Source organism: Haplochromis burtoni, unplaced genomic scaffold, assembly GCF_018398535.1.
Source record: "Haplochromis burtoni strain Fernald_Lab_line unplaced genomic scaffold, NCSU_Asbu1 Contig_32, whole genome shotgun sequence".
In the NCBI taxonomy this organism is placed as follows: domain Eukaryota; kingdom Metazoa; phylum Chordata; class Actinopteri; order Cichliformes; family Cichlidae; genus Haplochromis; species Haplochromis burtoni.
Window position 1 is genome coordinate 308,831 of NW_024582393.1, and position 12,367 is coordinate 321,197.

Below are 12,367 nucleotides of genomic sequence, written 5' to 3' on the forward strand. Positions count from 1 at the left end.
GAGAGATTATATCTCTCGGCTGGCCTGGGAACGTCTTGGTGTTCCCCTGGATAAGCTGGAGGAGGTGGCTGGGGAGAGGGAGGTCTGGGCTTCTCTGCTTGGGCTGCTGCCCCTGCGACCCCGGATAAGCGGAAGAAAATGGATGGATGGTTGGATTACATTTAATAGGTCTTGTCTTGTGTTATATTGTAAGGAGAAGCAAATGGTTCACAAATATCCTTAATGTGACTGTGTTTGTATGGACATACTGTGGAAACTCAGTGAAGCTAGAGCTGAGACTTTTTGCAGCTGTGATTTTCTAGTATACGGTCTAATTACCCGAGGTACACTTACACAACGATTCCAGGAAGAAGTGTATTTCTAAGAGTGCTCTCAATTTGGGCTGTATTAGTCAGTAATACCTCAAATTGTTCGACAGTATTTGTGCCTGGTAAACATCTCCTATGACCTTTTCAGACTTGGTTTTGGATACTAGAGTCCATATTCAGGTTTATTTTCTCCATTGTTTTGGATGGGGAGTCATTATTGAAGGTCACTTAGTTGTTTTTAAAACAATAACCACTGGAGCAATAAAAAGCACTGAATCATCTTGAGCATAAAATCAACCTAAAAGTATCCTACAACTAAATCCAGAGCACTTTAATGTACTGTAGAGGATAATGAGTGCACAACGAAGAGAATCAAGTCCACACATAACTTATCTATTCACTAGTCTGTTGTATAAAGTGATGTGCATACTCTTCATCAAGAATGACCTGTATTAGCATGGCAGGCATAATGCAGTGTGCACCAAATACCGGAGGAGATGGAAATAATCGTCAAACGTGGCCCCACCGGTGTGCTAGAGGGCCCTGTCAGAAAGCATTATTTAGCAGTCCCTGGTGAGTCACCTGTTTTAGCTTTGCTTGTTCAATCGGAGGCGCTCAGTGTCGCTCACACAGCATCACCTGGAGCCGCTCCAACACATACAACTGAACAATATGACTGTGGATGCGATGGTTCATGTCCGCAAGGAGAGGGCTGATTTAAATGTTTCCTGGTGAACAGCAGAAGATGGAGTGCAATCTGAAGTGAAAATAAACTGAAGTGAAATGCTCATTATATTAATTACATTTTGTGTATTTGATTGGATTAGAAGGCATTCAAACTGAAAAAACAAAGAAGTGGATGGCAAAGGGACCTTTACTGTGCATATGCAAATGCATATGCGCTTAGGATTTACACATATGCATACACATTTTCACACCCAAAGAGCAGGGCTGTCAGCAATAATTCAGCTACCTTTGAATTAATCCCACACAGCCATCTGTTGGGAGTGAGTAAACATAAGAGCAGCAGATGAGTGTATAAATAAAACAGCCATATACCATATAAATAAACAAATTACATTAAATTATCATGTATTGAAAATATCTGTGCCCATTTGGACAATGAGCAGTGTTTGATGAGGAATCAATCAAACTATGCACGTCCAGCCTTGGAGGGGATGCAAGTGAAATCACAGCTGTGGCACTGGGAACATAGCTGTAAATTAATATCATGCTATACTCATCACGTTACAGTTCCATTTTTAATGACTTTCTTTTTTCATTGCTGTCTTGGTTGATAGTTTTTAATATTTTTGTTGCCTGTTTGTATTACAGAACATTAAAATCGACTATCTAGTGCAGGAGTGGGCAATTCCAGGCCTCAAGGGCCGGTGTCCTGCAGGTTTTAGATCTCACCTTGGGTCAACACACCTGAATCACATGATTAGTTCGTTACCAGGCCTCTGGAGAACTGCAGGAGCTAATTTAGCCATTTAGATCAGCTGTGTTGGTTCAAGGACACATCTAAAACCTGCAGGATGCCCTCGAGGCCTGGAGTTGCCCACCCCTGATCTAGTGTCAAACTCTATTTATCTTCGCAAGGTTTGGACCAGACGTTCTCTAACAGGAATAGTTTTTAAAGCAAAACTCACTTTTGATTTATGATTTTTTGATCTAATGACTTTAATTTATTGTAAGCCAAACATGTATTCTCACTTACAGCATATTTGCTGTGTTTTTACACTAAAGCATTGCGCTAGCAATGCTTTAGTGTAAAAACACTATAATTTTCAGATATGTGCATACACAGTACAGTGTATTGCATTACGAATTTATTAGACCAGCCCAGACCAGCATCCGATGTAAGGTTTATGGCACAGCTGCTCCAAATTAAAACTTTTTTATGTTTCTGCAATGGTTTATCCATCAGCATGCACGAGCTCTTTAATCAAAATGTATTTTTTCTTATGCTAAATTACAATTACTGTTGTTATCTATAAATGTACATTACAAAAAATAAGAATTATGGGGGGGCCCTCTTTTTCTTGAATAATCTATAAGAGAATCTGAAATTGTTATTGCAGTTGTTACCTGGTTATGAAGGGTGAGTGTAGGTCTGATTTAAAGGATTGAGGAGAGATTCTCTTGTTCAGTGTGACTGCTTCTGAAGTTCATGTCCAGTGTCATCTGTATTTATTTCTTTACTTGTGCTTATAGTTGTTGCAATTTCTGCTGCCCCTTCAGCCAGATATCTCTTGGAAAAATAGAGTTTCAATCACAATGACACTCTTTAACTTGACAAATAAAAGATATTTATATACAAAAATATTTACCGTGCCCGTGACAAATTTATTACAGGCTTAGTTCATAAACAGTATACTGTATATATTTTAATTTGGTCTTGCAGTCAGCATTTATTGCAATAGGACAAAAATTCTATTAAAATAAACTACAATGGCCACGTTCGATTTAATCGAAAGCAGCAGCTTGGCCCATTTCTGTTAATAGTTTTTGGATACAAATGGAGGTCTGTGAAACATCAACGGGCCACATACACATGCACTTGTATCTACTTAAAACTGTTCATCTTAACAACAGGAAAGATGCTGAATATTGTCAACTACATCCTTTTGAGTTAAATTGCTATTATTATTATTATTATTATTATCATCATTATCCCTCATTATGTGCCACATTTGGGAATTTCTTCCATAATAAACATTCTGATGTCAGCTGCTTATCAGTATTTGCAAAGACATAAAGGTAAAGAGTTTGGCTTCAATACTTTATTTAACACTTTACTTCACATATTTATTTTGTATCATTACGTGTTTTGCTAATTCCACCTGCAATCCAAATAATTAGGTTTCATTAACTGGACAAACAGACAGAAGGGTGAGATGACAAGTAGAGAGCTAATGGTAATGCCGCATAAACCAAACAAGCCTCACTAAGATGTGGATTAACGAATCTGCAGCGTGCTGTTTAGTCCCCAAAATGTCAGCATATTGATCATTATGGTGTGAGGGTTTTTGTTGTTGGTTGAAGTCTCCAATTAGGGAATATTTCCTTGGCATTTTAAGACGACTGATGCTTGAACAAGTTTAATGAATTGTCAAAAAACACTCACAGAGAAAAAGGGGGAAAGAAAACCATGAGCTGAATGTCTTAACTGGAGTGCCACCACTCCACCCCTGTGCACACAGAGAGCAAGGCCAGAACTTAATTGAACGCGCTGTAAGTTCTTTCTTTTTTGATTTGTGTGTGCATGTTCGTGTGTACACTCACCTCTCTCCACTGTTTGGTTTCAACACCTTGTGTATAGAGCACGCACACTGTGAAAAAGTGCCAGGGAGGGACATAAAAAGAGGAAATTTGGTGAAAGAAAGAGAAAACAAGAACCAGGGGGGGAGAGAGAGAGGAAGAAAAGAGAGTGAGAATTAGAAAAATGGAGGCAAATTCCAAATGGGAAATCAATGTGAGGGTTTTAGCTCCAGTGCAGTGAACAAACAGCCACAGCACACTGAGGGGGAAAAAAAAAAGATTTCCCAAACTACAAGGCAACATATCGATAAAAAACACACAGAGGAGAAGTAGAGAACGACCACAACCAGAAGCAGGCGTAGAAAAATAATAAAGTACCATAAATAGGAGAAGTCTTTACAAAATACTCACTTGGATCTGACTTTGAGAATGTGTCTTTATCCAGCAGATTTCTGGAAAAGGAAGAGAAGAAAAAAGCAACAACTGTTACTCATGCTGACAGCATGACATGAGTCACTTATACTCAGCTGTGTTCTAATATTTATGTGCACATACGGTATATTCTTGTCATGTTTAAGATGATACAATTTTTTTAACCAGAAGCCCACTTGAGAAGTGCAGAGCCTTATCTGACAATTTTACAGAAAGTGATCTGATCTGCTGATTCAGATCACTGTGAGTTTTGTGCGCTCTTCATTTTGTGCCTTGGTTTTCTGGTTTTCCCTTTTTTCCTTTCTTCGGGTATCTAGTTTGAGCTTTTGTCACATTTTAGTCTCTGGGGACTTTTTTTGTTGCATCACATTTCATCTGTCTCTCTCAGCCTCCACTCGTCCCCCTCTGACTGCAGATTCACATCAAACATGCAAAACTCCTCTCTGATGAGAGACTATCAAGAATTTCCTCTCATCGTCGCCATTTTTCACCACCACTCCCGGCATCAAAGCCATGATACCTTGCAAATAATTAGATATCAAATTAGATGCAAGCCAGCATTAACACAAGAAGGAAAACAATAAGCCACCCCATATTTAACATCAATGTTTCATAGTGGCGTCTGTTCTCATGTCAGCTCTGTTCATTCATTCAAGTCAAAACGTTGGATTCTTTAAGGGGATAAACCCCAGGTCCTAGTAATGTAGATTTTTAGCATGTTTTGAGATCAGATTTAGGGTAAATGGCATTAACATTGTCACCGTTATAGGGCAGTCAAAGTGGTAGAAAACACTGAAAGATGGGTGTTGTGAGGTACATTCATATTAGAGCAGGAGCAAAAGCACTGCCTATATCAGGGATCAGGGTCCAAAGCAGGATAGCGACGCAGAGATTGGGAACACAAAACAGAAAAAAACCCACCAAGTATGATGAGCAGGAGCACAACAGAAAAACAGGAGACAAAGGTGGGAACAGGACAGAAAACAAACACAAACTTAACTAATGAGGGTGAGTCACCGAAAACAGCAGAAGGTAAAACGAGAACAAGGCTTTAAATGTAAAACAGAAAGTAAAAAAAGGCAAATAACTAACACTGAGACACGAGGACTAATATAAACATGGTGATAAAGACAAGAAACAGGCGAACTAGAAGCACAAAGAAACAGCACACTAACAAAGGTAACAGGGAGCGAAAGAACACAAATACTCAAAAGTCTATTACAGTGAGGGAGCCGTGGCAGCGGGGAGGGAGCACAAAAGGTATGCGACCCTAGCTTACTTCATAGTGACTGATAAGACCCACTCATGAAGCAAACATGGGCGCCTGCAGCACTGCAGAACATTTGTGTCCCCCATCAGCCAATGAGAATAACTACACAATCTCTGTTAAGTTATTATTTATGCCTTTCACAAAGAAATCCAACCATGTTTAATAATTTTTTGGCTTCACCATCTACCACTTTTCGTTTTTACCTGAAGCACCATGTGTAGTGTATGCTGGTTTTTTATTATTATCCCCTATGAGGAATACAATGTAGAACCATTGGTCACTAATCAACAATTCTACTACTTGTATTATTTATTTGCAGTGTTGGGACTAACGCGTTATTAAGTAACGCGTTACAGTAACTACGTTATTATTGTGGTAACGAGCACGGTAACTAGTTATTATGCCAAAATCAGGAACGCGTTACTCGTTACTGGGATTTAGATAGGCTCGTTACTCGTTACTTCGTGTGGTGGCTATCGCGGAGCTTCCACAGATTCAGTAACATTAGCAAGTGGTGGAGGCAGCAGGTGGATGAAGGAAAAGGGACGCAGAAGGAAAAGAGACCCGAGGCGGCCGCCGGTCCAAGTGTGAACTGAACTTCAGGTAAGAAGTTATGACCTGCAGTCTCTCTGGGTCAGATATGAACCAAGTTTAGGTGGAGTTTATTTTCGTTATTCTGACTTTTTCCGTACTGCGTGCTAGCTAGCATGACGGAGTTTCTATACAGCTGGGTGGTGCTATGAAGTTAATGATGTTGAACTTTATTTTGTTCATAAGTTATTAGAGTTGCCAACCGTCCCGTCTGGTATTCAGAGAAAATATTACGCGTTTCTTATTGAGGTGAAAAGGAACAGTTTGTCCCGTAATTCAGCTACAATGGAAAAGACACAAAGCTGGAGTTATTCTGTGTCTTTGCTGCACAGCTGCCTCTTTCATCTCCCATCTGTTTCTACTTCAATCATGAAACTGATCAATGATCAGCTGATCGGCTCTCTTGTTTGTTTATCGCTCACTTTGCGCCAGAAAGAGGAAACCAGCGGATGTCGCGCTAAACAACAGCAGCACGTTTAAGCTTGATCAGCTGTTGTTAGAATTTATTTAATATTAATTTCTAGTATCAGCTGATGTTTGCTGGAGCCACAGCTGTAAAAAAGCTGCTGGTCATGATATGGTTTGGTTATCTGGTGAGAGGGAAACATGAAGATGAAACCAGGAGATGTCCTTACTGGATCATCAGAGCTGTGATGGAGAAACAGGTTTACCTTTTAGGTGACATGAATGAGTTGAAGGGAAGTTATGAACTGTTTCTGAGAGACAAATAACCCCAGGATCCTTTTTTAGGTAGCTGACAGCTGGTAACTGTGCAGGTGCGGATCTAGCAAAGTGTTGCCAGGGGGGCAGGTAGGGCATTAACAGGGAGAGGGGGGCACAAAGAAATACTTTTCTTTCTTATTCTCATTTAAAATGTCTAGCTTTTAAAAAATAATTATCTGAATCTTACAACAAACGATTGATAGATTGATGCATATATACCATCAGAACAGTGTACATCACTGTCACAACAGTGTTTATTTTCATTCAAAGGCTTTATGATTTTTCCTATAATGGTGGGCCGGTCTCTAGTCAAAATGTCCGGGCCAATTTTCTGTCCCAGTCCAGCCCTGTATGCAGCTCATCTGCAGTCTGGTGTTACCTACATCTTCCTATTCAGAAGGCAGAATTTCCGAGTTCTGAGTACAATCGAAAGCACCACGACTGCAGTTTTTGTGTTGGATGTAAAAGGCGCACATGACGCTGTGACGTAGGCTAGAATCATGGCAGCAGTCAATGACGGTCCAGGCGTGGGATTTCTCTCGTGGAAATATGCACATTATCTTTTCCTTTCTATTGGTAGGTGGCACAGTGCACTGTGGCAAGTAAGCAAGCTAGAAGACTGGCAAAGTTATGGAAGCAACACATTAACAAGAGAATTCTGAGTAAAACCAAAGTTACTTTCCCTAGTAACTAGTTACTTTGAAAGTAACGAGTAACTTGAAGTAACTGAATTACTTTTGAGAGAAGTAACTAGTAATGTAACTAAGTTACTATTTTAAAGTAACTTACCCAACACTGTTTATTTGGGATAACGCAGTCAGTAATTGTGGGGTCACCTCATTATATAGTGTCGTTACACGATGCTCACTAAAAAATCTAATAGGAAGCAGTGGATGATTCCTAACAAACCCTCGTTGCTGTAGCCTACGCTCTGTCTGTTGCTACCGTCTTCTGCTCTTCGGCTCTGGCAAACCATTTATTGTCAGTTAACATAAAACACGGGGGAACAGATTAAAAACTTCTGGCGTTTTGTGAACTTCAGAGAGATCTACCTGATGGCCTTAATCAGCACTGAGTGAGCTTGTTTGTCAAACCCTCTAATAGACATTCATTTGTATGTAAAAGACTCTTACTCTAGCTTTAGAAATGAAAAGTTCACTAAGAGTGCAAGGTTATTTTCACATTTACAATCCCTACGTTTGCAAATGTGATTGCATGTGAAGCCTTTGACATGCACAAACAAACATGCTCTTTCATTCATTCCCAGGCAATGAAATCAACTGGCTAGCGGGGATATCAAAACTGAAAATTGTTGGGTTGGATCTTGCACAATGGCAGCCTGATTGCTAACAAGTCTCCGTGTTTACTCATCTCATTTGCTCATCCCTATCTCTGCCCTCCCACCTTACCTCTTACTTTGTAATGGCACATAGCGTTCAACCTCACACGTTTACATCTGTCATATTAAAGAACAAAGACTTGATGAATCGTGGATTTTGATTGGTAATAGAACTTGACCACAGTTTGGGGTTTTAAAATATGACAGATTTTTTTTAACCGTGCATTGTACAGTGTATTTCATTTCAAGACTAATGTATTTATTAACAACTGCCACCTCTGGCACCTCGTCCCAGCAGATGTAATTACAGATGTTTTCCTATTATAGATCACAATGTAAGAATCCCCTTAAACTCAAGTCTGATGAGGGCCTGCCACACTGATTTACAGCAAAGGTTGCAGACACAAAATTACAGGCTTGTATTTGAGTGGAAAGAGCGCATAAAGGTCATTGTCAAGGATCTTGTTCATTCCTTGTTTCTCCACCTACTGTACAGGTCCCACTACATCTTCCAGCGTCCTTCACGTAACATCTGTAAAGTATTGTTTTTAAAGCTTTTTACTTTTTCTACTTTCCCTACACCCTCACATGTGACAGGAATTAATGTCTCAGTCAAGGCTTAACCATACTACACATGTACAACACACTAGTACATCAAACGTCCTTTAAGGAATGTCATCAAATACTATAAAGGTATTTTATCTGGGTTTGTTTGAATACATCTTTGACAGATGAAGTTATGTTTGTAAATGTTTACACACTCAAATCATTCTTTTCCCTCATAAACATGGAACAATAATTCTGAGTAAAACGCAACTGGAAGATAATCAGATCAAAGCTTCATTTATTCAAATAATTTATCACTAAGGAGGACACGTTTGGTGTGAACTGACTGTATAAAAATCAAGTAGCTTCCATGTGACCAGTTTCCATTAAATTTAACCTGTTACATTGTAATTACATGTTACTAAATTGCATGCAACCTTTAAAGGTAATTCATTTCCTTAAAGTCAACATTTTGGCCATTTAGGCATGAATCCATACTACCTAGTTACTTAAAATGGGCTATTTGAAATATCAACACGAGCAACACAAAAAGCAGAAGTTTGACGAGTATAGAAGTAGTGTTAATCACATTTTTCTCTCAGGCCTTCATGTGGTTTCAGATCTTTGATCTTTAATTTAGAAACCATTAGTCTCAAACCATGCAGGGCCTTTCACTGTGCTATCATTTGTGATTTGCTAAAATCACAAACGAAATCACACAACAATAATTCATCCAAACACTAATGGGCTCAGAGATGTACAGGAGTCTTTTATCTGAGATAATAGAGTGCAATTAAACACTATTTGACTCCGGACAGAGAGGTGTTCTCGTCTTTTGAAGTGTGTGCTGCACGAAGGCCAGCGTGTGCTTTTGAGCAAACATCCTTTGGGAACATAAAACTGGAGCTGGCATAAAGTGATTGACAGTGAGCTCGTGCCAGTAAATCTTTATATTAATTATTTGCCTGCTTTTGTGTGTGTGTGCTTTCCTCTTAGCTTTTTCCACCCTGTCTCTCCTGATCTATTCCCGCCTGATTTTAATGCATTTTTTTATGAATTTGACTTTCTCTAACTTAATCTCTCCCCCCGTGTTTCGAGTGTTGTGTCACACCTCCATCAAGTCTGACCTTTTCATAATGTTTGCCAGAGGCTGCTATGTTCCTTGCTCTATTACCCTTCACGTTTCCTCTTGCTCGCTTGGTCACGACAGCGACACGAGAGCCTTCACTCGAGATGACAAAGCCTGTTGTCTCCTCTGATTCTCGCTTCTGTTTCTTTCTTGTTTCATTTTCTTCTGCAATTTCTGCTGCCTTCCACCTGAAGCTGTGCTCTTTCATCCACACTAATCTGTTTTGATTTTTCCTCTGTTCCCGTATTTTCTCTCCCTCCTTTAAGAGCTTTCAAGAGCACACCGATAAGAAAAAGAAACACATAAAGTCCTGAAATGTTTTGTTTTTTATCTTACATTTAGGTTAGAAAGACATTCTGAGCTACAATACTCTGTGTTTGTAAAAATGTCTTTGGGTGAAGTATTGCAGTCTAATGTCCCTGAAATGCCTACATCTCAGTCTAAATAACCAATAAAAACCATATTTGATACCAAAAAAGGCAAGATAATTAAATTAGCAATTCACCGTTTAAAAATTCTGCCCTGCTTCAACTCCAGTTGCAGAGAAATGAGGAAATTTGAAAAAAAAACACCACCTAGCTATTTTCAGATAACAATGCTTGTATGCAAAACTGTCCCAGGAATGCATTGTTAATAATAATTGGATGCTTTGTTCAGTTTAATTTATTCAGCCCTTATCCAAATACATATTTAGTTACATCTGGACCCTTTCCATCCACCACCTCACCATAACAACTCTCAATAGTACATTAGCACACAGCAAGAAATCACATTTATTTATGCTTCATTGTTGTTGTTGTTTGAATGGGAGGCCTCTGGTAAATTACTCTGGCAATCTTACACGTAATAAATGTTGTAAACTTCTGAAACTCTGGGACCACTAAAAATATTATCGGTACAGGTGTAAACGTGAGCCGGTACAAACTGCTTTTACTGACTTTGTAAGAGAGAAGATGAAGTGTTTTGCACACAGTTTGTCACAAGTTTAGATTTTTGTGAATGGCCACGTTTAACAAGTGCATCACCAGCACATGTCAAATTACCGAAGCAGTTTAGGCATTGGTGTGTAGTTAAGTCCATGGACTGGGTACTAGCATGTAAATGATACATGAAACTGTGACAGGCATCATGCTATTAGTAGAGATGGCACGATACCACTTTTTTATGTCCGATACCGACATCATAATTTTGGATATCTGCCAATACCGATATAAATCCGATATAGTGTATTTTAGAATCAGTAAAACTGTTTTTTTATATATATATTTTGCTGCTTTCAGTGTAAAGTAACTCCAGACCACCGACAGGTCTCGCATGCCACAGCCGCTCTATCCATCCCTAGCTACTGCTGATACTAACTAATCAACTGGTGACTTTCATGGAGACTATAAACCGTAACATACCTGTAAAATAAATGTCATGTAAACACAGACTTTCTTTCTCTTCACCGTTTCATTCTAGTTACTGTCTGTGTATCAGCGAACTTATTATTTTCTCTTTTTGAGGTGGCAGAGGTCGCCATTGTTCTAACATATTTGATACTTTCAAAACTGAATAAAGATCGGGTTACCTGTTCATTATTTATTCCATTTTTTATTTAGAGCTGTTAATGTGTTACAATGTTTTTAACCTCTGTAGCGTCACATTGTAGGAAAAAACATTGTGTTAAGTGTAAAGGTTGATAAAGGTTGAGCTTTTCTTTGAGAGTCTGATAAAATAAATTAAACAAAGCAGGTCTGTCTGTGTTAAAGAGTATTATTAGCTTTGCCAAGGAGGTTATGCTTTTGGGAGCATTTCTGTGCGTTTCATTCTGTCTGTAGACACAATAGCTCAAAAGGTTATTGGTGGATTATGATAAAACTTCGTAGGGTTGTAGCGTGGGCTCACGCAAACGATCCAGTAAAATTTGGTTTACATCCAACAAGGTCTTGAAGGTCAACTTAATGATTTACTGATCAAAAATTGATAACTTAGCCTTAGAAACTATGAGAAAGTACTATATGAAGATTTAAATACCATACAACATTTGACCTCTGACCTCTCTATATCAAGGTCAAAAGATTGATCTGAAGGTCAAAATGATAGTGAAGTTATTCATGTCTAGCTATTTACAAATGAATACCTATTACCCTTTAAGTACTCCTACATAATGTTTATATAATCAAAGTAAACATGACACCCTTATCAGATTTTCTCTGATGTTTAAAGAGAACAAAGAAAAAAATGCATGTACACAAAAATAAATATTATACAATTAAAAGTTAATGATGCCCAGAGATGGAGCCCTGAGTGCTTCTTGTTATTTCCTATTGTTGTCTTGATGCAGGACATTTTGGAATAATGCAAACACTATTCATCAAAGAAACAGCAAAGCAAAAAGTGTTTCACTTTTTTTTAACTGTGGACATCACTCTGTTATAACTTTGTTTGAATCTGGGTTACTCAAAGTTACCAACCAATCATGCAGGAATCTCACCAGGAAATAGTTTTTCCTCCCCTTTAACCTCACATCCCTAATGTAGTTTATGTTGTTCCCACTCACTGTCCCAAAATGAATCCACTTGTATCATTTCCTATATCCTCCTCTATATCGCTGTCATTTCCACCTCCTGTTTATCTCTCGGTGGTTTATTATCCTTCTAATGGTCTCTCCATTATCTCTTATCGTAAATACAGCCCCAAACTGCTTTCATCCCCATGCAACTGCAGTTCTTTCCCCAAGCAGTCAATCAAGGTATATATTTTAGTTGTGACCTGTAGTCAGA

The 12,367-nt window shown here is 38.7% G+C and overlaps 1 protein-coding gene across 5 annotated transcripts in view; it reads right to left on the reverse strand.

Annotated features, from left to right (window-relative positions):
* Positions 1 to 12,367, reverse strand: part of cpne5b (copine Vb) — a 124,484-nt gene that overhangs the window by 91,448 nt on the left and 20,669 nt on the right. For 3 of the 5 annotated variants that reach the window (XM_005918515.3, XM_042219364.1, XM_005918516.3), the window contains 2 exons: positions 3,984 to 4,024; positions 3,597 to 3,643 (listed from right to left, as the gene is read on the reverse strand). In XM_005918515.3, the coding sequence (XP_005918577.1) occupies positions 3,597 to 3,643; positions 3,984 to 4,024 (88 nt within the window). Of the gene's footprint in view, positions 1 to 890; positions 1,729 to 3,596; positions 3,644 to 3,983; positions 4,025 to 12,367 lie in introns of those variants that run through there. The other 2 variants (XM_042219365.1, XM_042219366.1) reach the window with 2 other exon arrangements.